At 47.6% G+C, this 20,683-nt stretch overlaps 3 protein-coding genes across 5 annotated transcripts in view; 2 read left to right on the top strand and 1 right to left on the bottom strand.

Annotated features, from left to right (window-relative positions):
• Nucleotides 1-4,689, bottom strand: part of NHLRC3 (NHL repeat containing 3) — a 17,163-nt gene extending 12,474 nt beyond the window's left edge. The window contains exons 1-2 of the mRNA XM_077312419.1: nucleotides 4,513-4,689; nucleotides 301-444 (exon numbers count right to left, since the gene is read on the bottom strand). Of these exons, the coding sequence (XP_077168534.1) occupies nucleotides 301-444; nucleotides 4,513-4,620 (252 nt within the window). The 5' untranslated portion in view covers nucleotides 4,621-4,689. The remainder of the gene's footprint in view (nucleotides 1-300; nucleotides 445-4,512) is intronic.
• FOXO1 (forkhead box O1) overlaps nucleotides 1-20,683 on the top strand; it is a 456,870-nt gene that overhangs the window by 257,826 nt on the left and 178,361 nt on the right. The gene's annotated exons all lie outside the window — the stretch shown is intronic.
• Nucleotides 4,674-19,244, top strand: ESD (esterase D). Of its 2 annotated transcripts, XM_077312434.1 has the most exons (11): nucleotides 4,674-4,958; nucleotides 5,268-5,399; nucleotides 5,511-5,612; nucleotides 6,390-6,460; nucleotides 7,662-7,750; nucleotides 10,557-10,655; nucleotides 14,372-14,496; nucleotides 15,663-15,782; nucleotides 16,370-16,468; nucleotides 18,137-18,304; nucleotides 19,023-19,244. In XM_077312434.1, exons 2-11 carry the CDS (start codon nucleotides 5,343-5,345, stop codon nucleotides 19,101-19,103), a joined length of 1,011 nt encoding a protein of 336 aa, XP_077168549.1. In that variant the 5' UTR covers nucleotides 4,674-4,958; nucleotides 5,268-5,342; the 3' UTR covers nucleotides 19,104-19,244. The 2 variants fall into 2 exon arrangements, with proteins under 2 accessions (XP_077168549.1, XP_077168559.1); XM_077312444.1 differs by lacking the exons at nucleotides 5,268-5,399; nucleotides 5,511-5,612.

Consider the following 20,683-nt stretch of genomic DNA (forward strand, 5'->3'; position numbering starts at 1 on the left):
TGGTGGCTTGCTATCACCTTCCAGTTTCACCTTCATGTCTGCTCCTCCCCATCCCACCCCTGCTCCAGTAAACACGGTGAGCTCTTCCCAACACAGACAATAGATAACTCTCCTCTTACATGAATGGGGGACATCCTAACAGAGGGAATTCAAAGAACTGGGGATTTCTATGGTTGGGACTGACCCCACCCCCCTCCAGGATTCTAGTATAATCACTGCAGCTATGACAACTTCTAGCGGCCAACCATGTCCCCAGAACCCCCCTAGTTGAGAGGGCGGAAGAGCACTGCCTTTCTTTACCTGTCCCACGTAAACTAGTCCGTGGATGGGGTCAACAGCGACGCAAAACGTTTGACCCGTGAACTGTTCCGGAAATTTGGGCCACCTGAGATCAAGCTTGTAAAGCTGCTTCTCGATCCTCCAGGGAAAGAACACCATGAAAGGCTTTAAAGCAAACGAGGAGTTGTTAAAACAGGACCTTTTCAGAGAGTAGCATGCAGTCTTTTAGCACCCCACCTGCCAGGAGTGGAGAGAAATATAATGGGGGGGGGGGCTCTCTTCCGCCTCCAGGTGTGTGAGGGCAGCATATTAGTGCAAACGCTGGCAGGGGCTCATGGGAATTGTAGGCCATGGGCATCTGGAGGACCACAAGTTCACTGCCCCTGGATATGACCATTCAAGGGGTTGGACAAGGTTCACCTCTAATGCCCTTTCCAACAGCCCTTCGAACCTATTTGCGGTTCAGATACGTGGCAAGAATCTAGGAGAAAGGAAGGCGAAAAAATAAATGGGTACAGAGAAAAATCATAGAATCTAGGGGAGCTAGGTTTAAATCCATGGAATCCATTCTTCCATGGAAACTCGCTGGGTGACCTTGGGCCAATCACATTCATGGTCATATCACCCCACCAATTTTTAACTAATTTTTAAAATATATTTTTAAAAATGTAAACAATTATTAACTCCCATCCATTCAGAAAAGCCTTCTAGAAGCCTCAGGGTTTCATACAACCCTGTTTGAGAAAGCAATGTTTAGACTGTCAAAACAAAACATAAAAACTGTGTACGGAATAGGCTGTTCAACAAAGCATACTGAATTCTATTTAAAATGGTCGCAAAAACTCGATTGAAATAAATCTTCAAAATAATCTTCTCGTTCACACCCGGTTTATTTTAATTTTTCAGTATACAGTATGACTAGCACACTGGTTGTGCACTTGTTGCATTCCACTTCATCAGATACACACAGGTATTCCTCTAGAGCAGGGGTAGTCAAACTGTGGCCCTCCAGATGTCCATGGACTACAATTCCCAGGAGCCCCCTGCCAGCATTCGCTGGCAGGGGCTCCTGGGAATTGTAGTCCATGGACATCTGGAGGGCCGCAGTTTGACTACCCCTGCTCTAGACCAGTGGTTCTCAACGTTGCGGTCGTGACCCCATTTGAGGTCGCTTGGCCTCCGCCGCCGCCGCCGCCGTAGCGGCAGGCAGCGGTGGCAGGCAGAGGCGGGTGGTAGTGGCGGCGGGCAGAGGAGCCATGGCAATGGCCGCCTCCACGCCGCCTCAGTTGTTGTACGCCTGCACACGCAGGTGCATGCACACCCGCGCACATGCAGGCTGCCACTGCTGCACCAGCCACTGCTGAGTTGGGGTCGCGGAGGAGGTAAGATTGAGAACTGCTGCTCTAGGCCACCCTTTCTCAACCTTTTCACGGTTGAGAAGCCCCTGAAACAGGCTTTGAGAAACCCCAGAAGTGATGCCCATCAGGCCACACTTTCCTGTCATGCCCCTGGAAGTCATGGCTTCACAGTTACGTCATGGAAATATATGGTCATATCACCCAATCATTTTTAAAAAATCTGTTCCACAAAATATATTTCTGGTAAAGCCTTGGAGGAGGAGTTGGTCTCATGGCTGAAGTGCCACTCACCGATTAACTCCTCTTCCTCCAACCGGCTTGCCTGTCTGTCCAGCGACCAGCCAATCGTCTTCTGTCCCCCACCCCTGACCACCCGCTCTTCCTTCCACTTCCCTCCGAGGCTCAGAGGCTGCAGATTCCTGCTGCATGAGAGCTGCCCCTGCCAGTGAGTTCCCTTTCCTGGAGGCCTCCAGCCTGCAGCCTTTCCAGGTTTTTGGGGGGAGGGAAAGGCCATCTGCAGAGTTCTTCCACCCTCCCTCCCCTATCTAGCGTCCGTTGTACTCCTGAATGCAATGGGCTTTGCCCCTAGTATATATATAAATATTAACTCCCACCCAATCTGCGAAACCCTTCCAGAGCCATCACAAAACCCTGGTTGAGAAAACCTGCTCTAGACCCAAGTCTTATATACATCATTCTCAATCTCAATACCTCGGCATACAGAGCTTCTCTAAGGACCGTACAAGGTGCTCCAAACTGGTCACTATAGCACTGAAACTGAGAATGTTCTGTAAGACTTTAGTCAAGATGATTCTGACCAAGGGTGCTCGGCACAGCCACAAAATGGCTGCTGCAGGAGGCGGAGCCAACCACAAAATGTCTGGGAGCGAGGTTATGCATCACAGTCCCTCTTCCTACATTTATGGCAGAAGTGCCGCTTAACAGGATGTCTTTCAAACTGCACCGCCTATAAGAAGCACTGCTTGGCATAAGCAGCACCTGGCACCGCCCACATTCCACCATTAAGTGGAAGCCAGGCAAGGGGTTGGCAGCCACAGTGTTGCCCATGGGCACCATGTTGGGGACCCCTGCTCTAACCCTTTTCAAAGCCATCTATGCTAACAAATTGATTGCTGAACAACAGGGGGAAAAGAAATCTACCCTCAGCAATGAATTCCATATGTTAATTATATTTCCAGCAAAGAAATACTTCCTTCGGGATGTAAGTTAATTCTGTCTCTGAATTCTACTTGCTGGAAACATACAATGGGAGAAAGCAGTCACCTTCAAGCCCTGATGAGATGACTTCCTGGAAACATCTGGCTAGTCACTGCTAGAAGGAGGCGAATGGAACAAACAGCTGGCAGCATTCCATCAGGTTTAATTTATTTCTTTTGAAATATGTACACCCCTTTCCCTCGGTAAATTAATACTGATGGGGCTTAAAATCTTCAACTAAAATCATACAGTAGCATCGAGCAGACATTCCACAAACACCAGGGAACGCGTTCCGAAACCCTGGAGCCACAGAAGAAAAGGCTCCATCCTTGGGACTCACCAACCTTGCTTCTGTGGTAGAATTAGGGTGGCCAGTTCCTCTGTGGCCCCCAATGAGGGATGGGGGGCAAGGGGTAGGATTGCTAAATTTAGGTTGGAAACCTCCTGGTGATTTGGGGGTGGAAACTGGGGAGGACAGGGACCTCAGCTGGGGTACAATACCAGGGAGTCCACCCTCCACAATATCCATTTTGTCCAGAGGAAGTGGTATCTGTAGCCTGGAACTGTAATTCTAGGGGATCTGCAGGCTGGCATCCAGAGTAGCTAGGCTTCCTCCAAAGCAACCATTCCTCCCCCAGGGGAACTCATCACTGCAGTCCGGAGATTAACGCCAGGGGATCCCCAGGTCCCACCTGGAGGCTGGCATCCTGAGTAGCTAGGCTTCCTCCAAAGCAACCATTCCTCCCCCAGGGGAACTCATCACTGCAGTCCGGAGATTAACGCCAGGGGATCCCCAGGTCCCACCTGGAGGCTGGCATCCTGAGTAGCTAGGCTTCCTCCAAAGCAACCATTCCTCCCCCAGGGGAACTCATCACTGCAGTCCGGAGATTAACGCCAGGGGATCCCCAGGTCCCACCTGGAGGCTGGCATCCTGAGTAGCTAGCCTTCTTCCCTGTCTAAGGAAGCATTAGCAGGTTCACCACACGTTCTTTAACATGTGAATTTATCAAACCCAGGCAGATTGACAGATAAGACACGTAAACGTTTTAAAGCAAGCAGACCGTATGCAAAACGCAAAAGCCCTTTACCAGGGCCAGTAAGGGTGGTTGAGATTTTAAAATTCTGCTTCTGATGTCCATTGCTTGTGGCACGCCACCACCTGGGACACATGGGAGGACGGTATATAAAATAAATAGAATAGAATAATAATAATGGTGATGATAATACAATAATAATAAAAGCAGAGTCCGTAGCACCTTTAAGACCAACAAAGATTTATTCAGGACGTGAGCTTTCGAGTGCAAGCACTCTTCGTCAGACTGTGATCTTCTTGCATGACAGGGAACATATTCATATTCATATATGTAAGAAGATCATAGTCTGACAAACCGTGCATGCACTCGAAAGCTCACGCCCTGAATAAATTTTTGTTTTGTCTTAAAGGTGCTACTGGACTCTGATTTTGTTGTGCTACTTCAGACCAACATTTGATTGGTCTGAAGCTACCCATTTGAATTCAATTAATAATAATAATAATAATAATAATAATAATAATAATAATAATAATAATAATAATAATAATAATAATAATAATATTATCCATGACCATCCTTGTTGCTCGTCTGTGACCACTGTGACATCACACAGGCCAACCCACCTGCGACCCAGGCCCAGACCCAGACCCATAGAGAGCTGCCAGCAGCAAAAGCGAGGCGACCCCTCCCAGCAGCAGCAACCGAGCGCGGCCCCACTGGCGCAGCCCCATCAGGGCGCCTCCACGACCCGCTTCGGACGCTCCCAAACAGAGAAGTCACAACTCTCCTCTGGGAGATTTGCGCATGCCCAAAGACGGAGAACGCCTTCACGGGGATTGCAGCAAAGCATCCCGGGAGATGGGGTTCTCTCTTTATTCCAACGCAGGGCGCATTATGGACGCGGGAACTACAACTCCCATGAACCTAGAGGAAGGGGGTGAGGCAGGGGAACCTATCAGAAGTCACGAAGGCCATATCAGCAGGAACCTCCCCCCCCCTCCCGGGCTTGTCTTTTTCTTGCTGGGTTGATAGTCTCAAAGCGTATTAGGGCTGCAAAGTGGCCGAAGAGGTAGGTGTGCAAATAATTTTGTCTTTAATTTTTAGGTCTTCTCAAGGAGCCTGGATCCTGAGAGGGGTTGTCTTGCTGTCCCTGAATTGGAGATTATGAGGCATTCTTTTCCCGTCTGTGCGCACTTGCCCTCGCAGGTTTCCCAACAAAGGAATGACAGTAAAGGAAAGTGATAATCGTTTAAATCCAAAGTGGAAGGGCGGCATTTCACTTCCCTGTGACTAACCACTGCCTCCCTCCTAAATGTTCTGCCTCTGGGCCAGAGATAACAAGCTCTGACAATTGCCTGGGTATTTTGCTTATCACAAGGAATCTGGATTCAGGTGAGTCGCCTCGTTGGCCAGAAGAAGCAGAACGAAGTTTGAGACCGGTTTGAGCACCTTTATGACCAACCAAGTTATCTTCAAGGAGTATGTTTTGTGTGCAAGCACTCTTCTTCAGGTATGCATCTGAAGTCGTGTGCCTGCCCAGGAAAGCTTATATTGGAGAAAACGTGGTTGGTCTTAAAGGTGCCCTTCAGCAAGGAATTTATCATCTTGGTGGTTCTTTCAGAGAACCATGAGAAACTGTGTCGCAGGTCATCTTGGCTGTTTGGTGTCTTTCTCAAAGCGGCTTACAATTGCCTTCCTGTCTTCACAACACACACCCTGTGAGGTAGGTGGGGCGGAGAGCTTTGATATTACTGCTCTGTGAGAACAGTACTATCAGGCCTGTGAGGAGCCCAAGGTCACCCAGCTGGCTGCATTTGGAGGAGTGGGGAATCAAACCTGGCTTGCCAGATTAGAAATTGGTGCTCCTAACCACTACACCAAGCTGGGTAACAAATAAATGGGAAAAAGAATGTCTCTGCATTGTGATGGCCTTATTTCATATTTAGAAGAATGCCTCAAAGCCTCAGAGCTATTAGATAAAAAAAAACATTTTGAGAGATGCTTGTCAGCTCTGAGACCTGAACTTGTGCATGATTGCTGGGAATCCAGCTGTGGGTGCTCATGCACAGCTTCCAAAAACAACTGCATTCTTCGAAACTTTACCACCCCTTTTTAGGTAACAGGGGCATTCCTGTTACAGCAGTCTGCTGTCCACTGTATTTGAAAAAGAAAGTATAGTACAAAAGAGCTGTTTTTTATTCCCTACTTTTCACTACCCAAAGAAACCCCAAAGCAGCTTACGAACACCTTTCCCTTCCACACCCCACAACAGACACCCTGTGAGGTAGGTGAGCCAGAGAGTGCTCTAGGAGAACTGCTTTGCAAGAACAGCCCTAGTTCAACCAGCTGGCCACATGTGGAGGAGTCGGGAATCAAACCCGGTTCTTCAAATCAGAGCCCACCGCTGTTAGTTACTAGGGCACACTGTGTGCCATTGAAAGGGAAAAAAAATAACTTGTGAAATCTAATTATCTTTTTTCCTGTTTTGCTTTCACCACAGATCATGGCCTTGAAAGAAGTGTCTAGCAATAAATGCTTTGAGGGCTTTCAGAAGGTGTTTGAACATGACAGGTAAATTTGATGAACGAAATCTGAATATAATAGAAACTTCCATCCAGACCAGCATTACCACAGGCACAGGGAACATGTTTGCCTCATGTGGTCCCTCCTGTAGCAGCCTGACATACTACCCCTCCATGAAGTCCTGTTATTGGTCCTGAGGGGGTTCACCTGTTCCCCAGAAACAGGATTTGGGGCTCTATTGGAAGGGGCAAGTGGGAAAATCATACTCTGTGGGCAGATGATCTAGCAGCCCTGAAAAAACTGGTTTGGTCTATAGTTTACTTATCTTAAGAGATGGGATAATGCCTTTCTTAAAGGATAATGTTTACTTTAATAGAAATGTTCAAAAATCCGTTGGCTGTAGTTGAAAAGTTTGATGCTGGATGAACTGTTGCTTGGATTCAGCAGAAGATTTCTGCAAATGGGATGTTGTAGTGATTTTTGACATTTCCTGCCTCTGCTTCTGGGGTCTTTGATTTTAGGAACAATTTTAAAAATATTTTTATACCCCACTTTTTATTATCTGAAGGAGTCCCAAAGTGGCTTACAAGTACCATTCCCTCCCACTCCCCTGTCAGGTAGGTGGTGCTGTGAGAACTCTTAAGAGAAGTACCCTGCGAGAACAGCTGTAAAAGAATAGTGACTGGCCCAAGGACACCCAATTGTCTGCATGTGGAGGAGTGGGAAATCAAACCCAGTTCTCCACACTAGAGTCTGCTGCTCTTAACCACTACTGGAGGAATGAAGCCTGTGTAATCAAAGTGTCCGTTTTCAGCATCAGTTTCTGACAATTTAATTTGCTTAGATTATGTCTGCTTGGATTATGAAAAGTACTAGGGTGCAAGACCATTGCATTCAGGAATGCAACAGGCACAAGATTAGGGGGGTGGGATCGAAGAACTCTGCAGATGGCCTCCCCCTCCCCCCAGGACCTGGAAAGGCTGCAGGCAGCTGTTAGGAATCTCACCGGCAGGGATCTGCAGCCTCCAAGCCTCAGAGGGAAGTGGAAGGAGGAGGGGGTGGTCAGGGGTGGGGGACGGAAGGAGATTGGTTGGCCGCTGGACAGACAGGCAAGGCGGTTGGAGGAGGAGGCACTCAGGGGTGCCACGCGTTGATTGGCACTAAAGTCATGAGATCAGCTCCTCCTCCTAAACCTTACCAGAAATATTAAGCGGGACCAAGTGTTCTCATTGCTGTTTTGTTGTTGCAGTGTTGAACTGAAATGCAAAATGAAGTTTGGAATTTATCTGCCTCCAAAGGCAAAAACTGAGAAATGCCCTGTGTTGTATTGGCTGTCTGGTAAGTATTCTGAAATTGATTTTGAAAAAGATTTCACTGATGGTGGTGTGGAAAGAAATGCTGGCATTTTATTTTTAACGTGATCTATATAGACGGCTAGCCCTGTTCTGCCACTAGGTAGCCTAGGAAGATGGAAAAATTAAAACCATGACATTTAAAAATGTTCCTGTACCATTTCGTTTCTCATCTATTGCTCGAGAATAAAGGTGTCAGCTAATTCATTTTTGTGCAGTTTTGTTTTTAATAGGTGGAAAGTAGAACAGTACAGAAATATGATAGAAACATGCTCTCTCTCCCAAAATGAATGCGGAAATTAAAATACCATAGAAAAGGAGTGGCCAAACTGTGGCTCTCTAGATGTCCATGGACTACAGTTACCATGAGCCCTTGACAGCACCATGGTAGTTGTAGTCCATGGACATCTGAGAGACGCAGCATTCCTCACAATTTGACCCCTGAGGAAGACCCCTCGGGGTCAAAATGTGTTTGGTCCATTCCATGTTGGTCTATTCTACATGCACTTAGAGAAATGATGCCTTTAAATTATGACAATTATCTTTTAAAATAAATATTTGAAAAATTTATTAAATTATTTTTGCAGCTCAACCTTTGGGTTCCTAACACCCTTGCCATAAACCCTGGCATTTGGGGTCATATTGACTCCAATACAATAATAACAGTTTTTTAAAAAAAATATGCAGAGTAGTTTTTTTTCTAAAAGTGCCTTGTGGATCAGCATCTTCCCCACCCCCACCACGGGTGGAAACCAGACTAAAAACTTGTGTTACAGCTTTGAATATCACCCCCAAGAAAGCACAATGGTCAATATCAGTTATTCAATACTGTATTTCTTATTTAAATGTTATAAATTTTAATTATAGAATTGTTTTGTTACTAATTTTATGAGTGTTACAGGATTTGTATTAACTGAAATATGTCATCTGCCCTGAGTTTTCAAAGTCAGAGCAGAATATAAATTCAATAATAAATATTTTTTTTAAAAATAGGAAAATAGTGGCTTCTAAATGCTTTGCCGTTTCCACACCGTCTTATTGATTGAAATGGCTTCCATATTGGATTTATTTATTTATGCCTTGGATGATGATGATTATTATGGCTCGTGGCAGGCTACAATAGTCTGAATAAAATCCCAGTAAAAACCTCCATTAAAACCCCCAGACATAAACATAGCTCCAATCAATCACAATAACAAAAAAGGAGATACTGCGGGGAAAAACTAACTCAACTTCCTATCATTCTCCCCAATAAAAATCTCATAAAGGGGGGTGGGAAGAGAGGGTGCAGATGGAACCCGCAAGCCACCACTCACACTGCTCTATCCTGGGAGGGGGGCCATACAGACCTTCCTTGCTGTGCTGGCCTCAACCACAAACCTGGTGGAAGTGCTCCGTTTTGCAGGCCCTGCGGAATGCTGGAAGCTCCCGCAGGGCCTGCAGCTCCTCTGGGAGCTGGTTCCACCAGGTAGGGGCCAGGACCAAAGAGGACCTGTCCCTGTCGAGGCCAGGCATGCTTCCCTGGGGATGGGAATAACCAACAAATTAGTGCCTGCAAAGCGTAAGGCCCTGCCATTCTCAGCAATACACCCTGGCACTCTCAGCAATGTCGTCTCGTGGCGGCTTACCATATAAAAACAGAACACAAAGTGCCCCATAAAACTTCCCTTAAAACATTAAAACCAGTACAGTAAAATACCAGTCAATGATTTCAAGATGGCGGCATAATCCCAACGGGCCCAAAGGCTCATTTCAGCTGTTCCAGTCTAATGATGTGGCTCCAAAAGATCTAATGCACGGGTTCTAAACATCCATGCAATTTCAGTGTAGGGCGGGACCCACAGATCGTAACTCCGATCATTTATATTTGTGTTCAAGAAATGGAACATCTGGATCGTTTTGGCATGTTTTTCAAATACTGTCCCTGGGCCCAAGGGCTTTACCAGAAACAAACTGGGAATTCCTTGTACCTCAACTAAAATTTCTGCCTATCCTCTGAGGGCACTGGATTTCCGACAGTTTGCTTCTCTGATGACAGACATCAAATCCTCAAAAGTTGAGCTGAACAATAAAAATAATGTAAAACTTGTTGGTTGTTTATTATGGTGCACAATTAAAAACAGAATAAAAACTTCTTAAAAACTATACCGAACTAACAGCACATAGAACCAAGGACCAAACACGTTTCGACCCTTCCGGGTCATCCTCAGTGGTCAAGATTATGATAATACACTCTATATAGAAATATACCTATATAGAACTCTCTATAATGTATAGCTGAATGGTTCAGTGGGATCTGTAATGTGTAAATTTTATCCTTTTGCTTAGCTTTTTCTGACGCATATGAGATTACACTCTGAACTTAATGATAGCGAAGAGTGGTGACTTTAGGAATTTGTCTCCAAAAAGGCAAAACGATAAAATTTACACATTACAGATCCCACTCAACCATTGAGCTATACGAGAGTTCTATATTTCTATATAGAGTGTATTATTATAATCTTGACCACTGAGGATGACCCGGAAGTGTCGAAACATGTTTGGTCCTTGGTTCTATGTGCTGTTAGTTCGGTATAGTTTTAAAGAAGTTTTTATCCTGTTTTTAATTGTGCACCATAATAAACAACCAACAAGTTTTACATTATTTTTATTGTTCAGCTCAACTTTTGAGTTCCTACCTGTTAAGGTTGGGTTTTGTTCCTTTTTTGGTTTAGCAGACGTCAAATCCTCCCCACACGTTCTTGCCATAGGTCCCCCATTCTTACTATGACGCTGTTCTCCTGTCCTTGCAGGTTTAACATGCACAGAACAGAACTTCATCACAAAAGCAGCCTTCCATCAAGCTGCGAGTGAGCACGGCCTTGTTGTCGTGGCTCCGGATACCAGCCCACGTAAGTGAGGAGCCAACGAGCATCAAATGGATTCTGCCTCTGGTTGCGTGTTAGCCGGTTGTTAGCCAGTAAGTTACCAGTGCCACCCTAATCCAGAGATAGGCCTTTTGAAGTCTGTGGACTAGAAAGGTCTAACTCTGTTTAGGATTACACTGTGAAGCTGGTATAGAAGCCTAGAATGTGTGTGCGCTGTTTCTCTCATTCATGATCATAGAAATGGCAATAGTGGAAAAGAAATCTGAGAGCCAGCTTGGTGTGGCGGTTGAGAGCGTTGGCCCCTAGTCTGGAGAACTGAGTTTGATTCCCCACTGCTCCTCTGAACGCACCCAGCTGGATGACCTTGAGCCAGTCCCAGTTTGTTCTCTGTCTCTGTGTCTCTGGCGATTGTAAATAGGGTTTGGACGGCCGGGCACACAACCCTAATTGTAAGCAGTGTTGAGACTCTTGAGGCCTGCTGGATGACCTTGGGCCACTCACAGTTCTCTCAGAGTTCTCTCAGCCCCACCTCACTCACAGGGTGTCTGTTGTGGGGAGAGGAAAGGAAGGCGAATGTAAGCCGCTTGGAGACTTCTTTGGGTAGAGAAAAGCGGCATATAAGAACCAACTCTTCTTCTTCTTCAGTAATCTCAGGGCTCTCTCAGCCTCACCTCCCTCACAGGGCGTCTGTTGTGGGGAGAGGAAAGGGAAGGCGAATGTAAGGCGCTTTGAGACTCCTTCGGGTAGAGAAAAGCGGCATATAAGAACCAACTCTTCTTCTTCTTCAGTAATCTCAGGGCTCTCTCAGCCTCACCTCCCTCACAGGGCGTCTGTTGTAGGGAGAGGAAAGGAAGGCGAATGTAAGCCGCTTGGAGACTCCTTCGGGTAGAGAAAAGTGGCATAGAAGAACCAACTCTTCTTCTTCAGGGCTCTCTCAGCCTCACCTTCCTCACAGGGTGTCTATTGTAGGGAGAGGAAGGGAAGGCAATTGTAAGCAGCGTTGAGACTCTTGAGGCCTGCTGGGTGACTTTGGGCCAATCACCATTCTCTCAGAGCTCTCTCAGCCCCACCTACCTCACGGGGTGTCTGTTGTGGGGAGAGGAAGAGTGGCCCATTGTAAGCCCCTTTGAGACTTCAGGTAGGAAAAAATCAGATGCAAAAAACCCCATCTCTTCTGCTGATGCTGCATATCTTTACGCTAGCTTTAAAAGTCCATCTGTTAAGGTAATAGTCAGCAACAGGCTATCTATGGGGTTAAATTTGACCCCTCTTTAGTAGCATGATCCAGTTCTTAGATTTCAGCCCTGGAGGCAAACCCAAGAGTATGGGTAAGCTGCCTTTCTGGCCATGGGTTGTGTCAGGGGCTCCCATGGTGTTTCCGACATCCTCCTGCACTCGATTGGCAAAATGGCCCTTGGGGGGACATGGCGTAGTCCATCAGCCTGCCAGACCGGCCTCTGATTTTATCAACAAATGGAAGAGGAGGGAGAGAGACCTTTTTCATTGAGCAGCAGTTGGCATGCAAGTGATACCCAGCTGCTAGTGCTTTGGATGGCAACTCTTTTTACTTTTGGACAGCTGCCTGGTGTGTGTTTTATGGAAGGGTGTACAGACAGAATGCCTTAAAGGAGCCAATGAATAACAGTTGCTGGCCAGGATATTATGGGATGGCAACTGTGCATCACCTGTCTCTCTGCAAAAAACTCTCCGCAGCTTAAGTTTCTGTACCTGACAATTTGAATCTCCATTATTCTGTGCAAATGCCTCAAATGTAACTGGGAAACGATTGTAAGACTTGTGGGAACTGAACAGGGCTGCACTCAGAGTCCTACTTTCTCTTCTCCCAGGGGCAGACCCAGAATGGATAGTCCTGGATGCTGTATTTCCTAGATTTTTGAGGTCAGACCAGGTTCTCAGGCTCCCATCTCCATTTTTTAATTCTGCACATTAATTTTTCTCCAAGGAGCTCAGCGTTGTGTAAACAGATCTCCCCTCCCTCCTGTGAGATAGAGGAGGCTGGCAAGGAGCAAAGCTGCCTGACACAGAACTAGGGGCAAAGCCCGTTGCACCCTGGAATACAACTGATGCTAGCACACACGCCTGCACTGTGACCTTCCTGGGTTTTGCTCGCGCACACACACACACACACACACACACACGTTCTCTGCTCGATCTTGAGATGCAGTGTGGTGAAGTGGTTAAAGAGTAGCCAACTCCAGTCTCTGACTCCTCCTAAATATGAAGCCGTCTGGGTTGCCAGTTTCCAGGTGGGGGCCTGGAAAACTTGAGGAAGTTCAAAGAGAGAAAGGATGAAAGAGAGAGAAAGAGACAGAGAAAGAAAGAGGGGGGAGGGAGGAGTGAAGGAAGGCATCAGTTCTCCTGGAGAAAGCAGCTGCTTTGGAGGGGCACTGGCCCTCCTGCTCCCACCCCCATCCAACAGTGTCTACACAGGTCCCCACTATCCCCACCTTCCCATCCAAACCTACATCTTCCAAAGGCCAGGCTGGGCAGGCTGTGGAGAGGGGGGCTGCCACCTTCCCAACCCCCACATCTTGCAAAGGCCAGACTGCTTGGGGAAAGCCATAGGGGATGGGCTGCCTCCTTCCCACCCACCCCCATCTCCCAAAGGCTGGGCCAGGCAGGGAAGGCCACAGAGTGGCTGCCTCCTTTCTGCCCACTCTCCTAAATCTCCCGAAGGCCAAGCTGGGGCGCGGAGGGGAGGGGGGCTGCCTCTTTCCCAACCACACCCACATCTCCCAATTGTGGAGTTGGAAGGGACATCCAGAGGCATCTAGTCCAACCCTCCTGCAGAATGCAGGACATTGACAACTACCTGCCCACCCACAGTGACTCCAATGCCCAGGTGATGCCCTTATGGGATTGCCCCCATGTTTTCTGTAGGGCAGCCCTAACACCTGCATGACGGAGAGGCTGATTCTGTGAAGGCTCAAGGGGGTGGCAGGTTACAGTAGATGAGCGATAGGGTTGTTGTGAATGTCCTGCATAGTGCAGGGGGTTGGACTAGACGACCCATGAGGCCCCTTCCAACTCTTATTATTCTATGATTCTAACTGGTGGAGGCAGAGTAGATGCAGGTTTTATAATCACTGCCTTTCCCTTTTGGGAGAGGGGAGAAATGCACGTTGAATTTCTGCAGTGGAAGAGTCCTGGTAGCAACACATCCCTTGAGTTACCCACCCTTGTTTTGTATGTTTTTCCAATTGCCAGGAAGATTTTTCTGCCCAAATGTTTCCTGTTTTCCTGGCATATTTTTCTTTCTGCTTGGCCAGTCTTTCAAAAGACTTTTCCCATTCATGGAAAATACTTTTGGACTTTCTGCCCAACAGAGATTTTTCAGAGGAAGATTAAAAACTCACCAATTTTCTTTCTCCCACATCTCTCCTAACCCAGGCAAGCCCGATCCTATCAGACCTCAGAAGCTAAGCAAGGCTGACTCTGGCTAGTATTTGGATGGGAGACCTCAAAGGAGTTGGGTTGTAGTTCCTTCAAGGAACACCAGGGGTCATGATGCAGAGACAGGCAGTGGCAAGCCACCTCCCAACATCCCTTGCCTGCCTGCCAGCGATCCTCGGATCTCCTGCATACGCTATATACACACCACACAATACTTAAATTATTAAATTTCTCCATTTCCTGGGGCAGGGGACCAAGATTGGTGATCCTTTCACATGTGCACTGGGCAGTGATGAGTCTGAATGCAGACTTTCCTTCCATGTCAGGTGGCTGCGGTATTAAAGGCGAAGACGAGAGCTGGGATTTTGGCACCGGTGCTGGCTTTTACGTGGATGCCACTGAGGAGCCATGGAAAACCAATTATCGGATGTATTCTTACATAAAGGACGAGGTAACGGTTCCTTAGCCTGGGCAAAGAGCCCCAGTACTCAGTGGGAGCGTACAATTGCCTTTGGCTTTGTAACTATATTGAATGCCACGTAGGATGAGACATTCGAGACTTTCCTTTTATTCCCCCTCCTTCTTTCAAGGTAGTTTTGATGGTTAGCCCTTCCTGTGATTCTGTTCCTGCTTAGAGTTTAGAAATATTGACAAAGACAGGATCCATTTTGGTCTCTTTGAACGCCAGTGTGCTGGAGTGCTTAAGAGCAGCTGCTTCTAATCTGGAGAGCCAGGTTTGATTCTCTGCTCCTCCTCTCCATGAAGCCTGCTGGGTGGCCTTGGATCAGTCCCAGTTCTCTCAGAGCTCCCTCGGCCCCACCTCCCTCACAAGGTACCTGCTGTGGGGAGAGGAAGGGGAGGCAAGGGAAGCTGCTCAGAGGCTCCTTAAGGTAGAGAAAAGCAGGGTGTAATAACCTCTTCTTCTTCTCTTCCTATAAGTTTATCTGTGTCTTCTTTTGTCTTTGTTAAGTTCTAGGGATGTGGCAGCCCATAATTCCTTAGCTGTTCTTCTCATTTAGCTGAATGTTTTGACCCTTTTTCCCAGAAGCAGATGGATAAGGACTCAGCCCCTATTCTAAATATGCAGAAGTCTTTATATCCCAAAGTTCCCACAAATTACAATGTCAGAAATATGCAGAAGTCTTTATATCCCAAAGTCCCCAGGAATTACAATGTCAGAAAGACATTATGAGAACCAGTTTCTTGCAGTGGTTAAGAGTGGCGGCCTTTAATCTGGAGAAGCTGGGTTTGATTCCTCCATCCGCAGCCAGCTGACTGACCTTGGATCAGTCAAAGTCCTGCTAGAGGAGTTCTCACAGAGCAGTTCTTCCACAGTTCTCTCGACCCCGCCTACCTCACAGGATGTCTGTTGTGGGGAGAGGAAGGGAAGGCAATTGTAATCCACTTTGAGACTCCTTCAGGCAGTGAAAAGCGGGGTATAAATACCAACTTCTGTGAGACTGCTTCAGCAATAGCAGATAGAACAAAGATCATTGGACAGGCAAGATGTCCTGCATAAAGAATGAGAAACATTCCTATGTTGAGACGGTCTTTTCCTCAAAAAAAACCTGAATATCTTCAAGTCTCCTTTTCTTCTTTCCTTCCAATGTTTTCCAGTTGCCAAAACTGATAAATGCCAATTTCCCGGTTGACTCTGAAAGGATGTCTATTTCGGGACATTCCATGGGAGGTCACGGAGCTCTCATCCTTGCTTTGAAGAACCCCGGGAAATATAAAGTAAGATTCTGAAGCTTAAACAACATTGAATAACGTTGGGGGGATTAAATGACAAGGCAAGGGGAGGGAACATTCCATAGTAACATGTGAGAATCTTGTTTTATCAGTGTACGTGTGGCAGATGTTCGAATAATATTTTTGATAGCTGAACAAATGGATAGCAAGAAATCTAAAATGACTTAATTTGCCCACCCCCACCCACAGCATCAGAGGGAAAAGGAGCTCTGGGGCTGCTTGGTGTGGTGGGGGAAAAAGTTAGACTTAAAAGAGACAACCAGAGGAGGGGTGTAAAGGGGATTTTATTATATTATTATTATATTATATATTATATTGTCTTCTGTTGGGTTTTTATAACTGAATGTAAACCACCACGAGCCGGTAGACCCGGGAGTGGTAGTTAATAAAAACTAATATATAAATATAATATAACACCCAGAGTCATGGGAAAACATCTTTTCTGGTTTTGCCCTTACAATTCTGTCTGAAATGAACTTTTCAAATATCCAGAGAAGGCAAGGTTTGAAGTAACCTTGTCTTTAGGTCAACTTTTTGCACTAACTTTGCTTTCGTCTTCTGTTTCCAAACAGTCGGCTTCAGCGTTTGCCCCAATCTGCAACCCTGTCCAGTGCCCGTGGGGGAAGAAAGCGTTCAGTGGATATCTAGGATCCAACGTTGCCCCGTGGGAGGTAGGGCATTGCAAGCGTCGATCTGATGCCACACTAGCTGGCACAGAGGGACAGAAATATGTTCCCACGGGAAAGGCCAACTTGTTTCTTGAAACTCTCCCACTCACCAAGGCCCCTATTGTTGGCAGAGTTTCGATATGCAAAGAGGGGCGAAGCAACAGGATGCTTAAAGAAGAAATTGGTTATATTTAGAAAAGAGGCAACTTTGGAGAGGAAAAGAGAGAGAGAATGAGAATTGTCTTAACAGTCTAGCTGTTCATCATTCATTCTGTCTGTTGAGGAGGCAAGCAGGGAGGAAGTGTGCTCCAAGGAGCAGGAAGTCTCCCACAGCTAATCAGGATGCTGATGGTGATCATCTGAAAAATATCAGAACGCTCCTGAGCTAGCTATTCCAAACACACATCTCCAGTGCCCCCTACTGGACATTCTTTATATTCTGCTCACTCATGCCTTCTGCAGATCTTGCATATTCCAACACCTTTCCTGTAACTCCCTTTCGTGTTTATGGTGGCTTCATGGAGGCCAAGCAACTAGAGTGAGTCTGAAGTCCTTCTCTGTCCTCATGAGACATGACTTACTTGGTAGCTTTTTGATGTGGAACATCTACTGGCGCAGTCCCCCAAATGGATGTCTACGGACATTACAACTGTAGTGCCACCCGCAGGGACTGCACCAGTAGATGGGCAGCAGCGCAAGAGCACTGATGCACATTCAGTGCTCTGGTGTCACCACCGCCAGTCTTTCAAGGCCACTCCCACCCTCTGGAGAGCAGGGGCAGCCTTGGGAGACATGCAGGGGTGGGGCCAGCCCACCACGACCTGCCACCATGTAAGGAGAGGGGATGGAGTGGATGGAGGGAGCAGGGAACAAGGATTCTCATTCCTTCTGTGGATATTCCACATAAGGGGTGAGAATCCTTGTTGGTAGATTTTTTAATGTATGCTTGAAACTATTATCAGAAACACTTGTACGCCACCTCTCTGCCCAAGGCATTATAAAAACAATGAAAAATAAATTTGTTACATTATGAATTAGGCTATAGAATAAAATTATATTACAACTAGAAATTAAGGACGCTGTAGAAGAAATACAGCAGGCTCTAGGGAATTTGGAGGAAGAACGTAGGAGAGGAAAGGTGGAAGAGGGAAGGAGGGATGGGAGGGAGAAAGGAGGGCAAGGGGTGGGTGAAGGGATGGATAGAAGGGAGAAAGAAAGGAAGAGAGAAAGGAAGAAAGGCAGAAAGCCCGCAAGCAAGCAAATGAGAGGGAGAGAAAGAGGGAGGGAGGCAGAAAGGGGAGAGAGAAATAGAGGGAGGAAGGAAGCAAGGAAGCAAGGCAGGCAAGGAGGTAGGTGGAATGAGATGGGACAGGGGGGGAAGGCGGGTGTGTGTGAAGGGTCCAGGGGGGCAGTTGCAAGGGGGGCCGAATTGGGAGGGGGGGTGGCAGGGGAAGAGCGCTAGCATGCAGGCGGCTGGGCGCAGGAGGCTCCCCCCCCCCGTACCCCTGAGGGCCTGGCCTCCTCCTGGGAAGCCTTTCCCCCTACCCCTCTCTCTCTCTCTCTCTCTCTCTCTCTCTCTCTCTCTCTCTCTCTCTCTTTTTTTAAGAGTCACAGTCATATTTCTTGCTTGGTCACAGTTCTCCTAAGGAAATGTTCTTTGCTTCCTTGTAGGCCTACGATGCCACCCACATTGCAAAGTCCTACCAAGGTCCCCCTCTGGATATTCTAATCGATCAAGGCAAGGATGACCAGTTCCTTTCGGCCGGGCAATTGCTGCCTGATAACTTCATTGCCGCCTGCACAGAAAGTAAGATCCCGGTGGTCTTCAGGATGCAACAGGTAAGGCCGGCTTCCTTTTGCTCTCCTGGTCTTCACTCTTGGAGGAGCATTGGACCCCCTTCCATATACGGTCAAAGGAGAACGTTCACATCTCTCTGTGTGGGGAGAGGCACTGGTGCCCTTGAAGTGGGAACTTTGCCCCATTTTGTGGGGTGGGGGTGGGATGGCACAGCTCCCCTTCGGACTTCCTTGCTGAAATAAGGGACAAGAACAAACCCCAGTGTGCTTCTTCGTGCCCAGGTTCATGACATGAAAATGGATTACAGAGTGGATCGTGAAAGACCTGTGAATTTGTATAGAGACCAAAGTGATTTTTTTCACTGGGGCCCCTCTTTTCTGCCTGCTTCCAAGCCTTATTTTTGAGGCAACGTGGTGTAGTGGTCAAGGACGGTGGTTTTGAATCTGGCGAGCCGTGTTTGATTCCCTGCTTCTCCACAGCTGAGTGGAGTACCTTGGGTCACAGTCACAGTCCTGTTAGAGCTATTCTGACTGAGCAGTAATATCAGCCCCACCTACCTCACCAGGTGTCTGTTGTGGGGAGAGGAAAGGGAAGGTGACTGTAAGCCCTTTGAGACTCCTTCGGTTAGAGAAAAGCAGGGTATAAAAAACAAGTCTTTTATGGAGAACTTACGGGAGAACATGTAATATGTGTCCTCTTAAGCAAGGCTTTAGATGAGATTAACCTGCCTGAAAACGATCCCTCTTTTCTTCTCCCTAGGGCTACGATCACAGTTACTACTTCATAACAACATTCATTAATGACCATATCAGGCACCACGCGAAATACCTCAACGCTTGACGGGGTCCCTTCCGTGCGCAGCCTTGGATGAGACAAGACAATTGAAGCGATCAGTGGAAATAAGCAGCCGTGATGATTTGCATAATTTACAGTCCTGATTTCTTCCTCCCCCAGCCTCTGAATAAATATTTTGAAAAAGTACGCTAGATTTTTGATTACTTTAAACGCTGTAGGTAACACAGCGAAGTTACAGTCTCCCTATCAGAACTGTAGCCAACAGCAAGACAGGCGGCTTTAGCCATCCGGCTACAGTTCTTCTGCCTGTGCCAAGTCATCCTGTGGCAGACGCAGGGCTCCCACGGAGCAGCAAAACATCTTCCTTACAACAGGCTTATTAGTGGTTTCTTTCTCCACCAGCTGTTTTCCCTGTTTCAGATTCCCACAGGTTAGCTTGAGCTCACAAGCTAATCTCCTCTGAACATCTCTCGCCTTGCGAACCTGACAGGTTTGCCATCAGTCATCTAATTTATTGGTCATTCCCGGCCCCAACTTGGAGCAGGGCCTTCTCGGTCCTGGCCCCTACCTGCTGGAATGAGCTCCAAGAAGACCTGGGGGCCCTGCGGGAGCTTTTGACATACCGCAGGGCCTGCAAAACAGAGCTCTTCCGCCAGGTCTGGGGTTGAGGACGGCGTGCCGAGGAATATCTGATGCCCCCCCCCCCGTGTTAAGAGCGTAAGCATTCACTGTGTTATCTATGCTCCCTCCTCCCACTCCTGTATGTGATTTCTGGGGGCTGTTAGTGGATTGCAGACCGCCATAGTTTTTAAAAGTTTTTAGGAGTCTGTTTATTGTACATGGATCGATGTCTGGAATTGTTTTAATGGGGTTTTTAATGTGGACAGTTGTAACCTGCTACGAGCCAATTTAGGAGAGACAGGCAATAAGTCTAAACAATAAATAAATAAATAATCTCCAACTTGACGACACTTATGGCCACAGGATTGCCTTCCAAACCGGAAATCTAAACACCTAAATAATTTGCTAAGGGGTAATGAGGCGGGATCTGTCCGTGATGAGGAAGGGTCCGGATTGGACCCTTCCTCTGGACAGACAATCAGAGCGCCTGCCGATTGGTCCCTCTGATTCCCAGCCCCAGCAACTGTGAGCCGCGCACAGCGCGGCTCGCAGTTGCTCCCAGCCTGATGCGGCGAGAGGCGTGAAGCGCCTCTCGCCGCGTAAGGCCGCTACCCGAGGGAGCCCCCGGCAGTCGCGCGGAGCGCGGCTGCCGGCGCCTCCCTGTCTCCGCCGCCGCCGGGGGCCTCCCTGCCGCCGCTGCCGGGGCCTCCCTGCCGCCGCGGACAGCCGCCCCCGGCGCACGGAGCCGCCGCAGACAGCCGTCGCCGCGGGACACCATGCTGGGTAAGTTCCTAGCGCCCGCTGTATCCCTCTTACAGCGGGCTATCTTTCTAGTGATGATATAAGAGGACAAGGCAGCCTGTTTAAAATTGAAAGACTTGACCTTGCAGCAGGAGCCATAGCATGTAATCAGGGGTCGTTTGCTGCTTGGCAGGACTCTGTCTCTGTGTGTGTCTCTCAGGCGTCTGAGAGCAAAGTGGTTTAGCGTCCAGGGAAGGAGGGTA

Source organism: Paroedura picta, chromosome 1, assembly GCF_049243985.1.
Source record: "Paroedura picta isolate Pp20150507F chromosome 1, Ppicta_v3.0, whole genome shotgun sequence".
In the NCBI taxonomy this organism is placed as follows: Eukaryota; Metazoa; Chordata; class Lepidosauria; order Squamata; family Gekkonidae; genus Paroedura; species Paroedura picta.

Coding starts and splice junctions, on each gene's coding strand:
- ESD (XM_077312434.1), top strand. CDS start 5,343: ATGACCAACCAAGTTATCTTCAAGGAGTATGTTTTGTGTGCAAGCACT. Junction 14,497..15,662: donor ATTCTTACATAAAGGACGAG/GTAACGGTTCCT, acceptor AATGTTTTCCAG/TTGCCAAAACTGATAAATGC. Junction 16,469..18,136: donor CCAACGTTGCCCCGTGGGAG/GTAGGGCATTGC, acceptor GCTTCCTTGTAG/GCCTACGATGCCACCCACAT.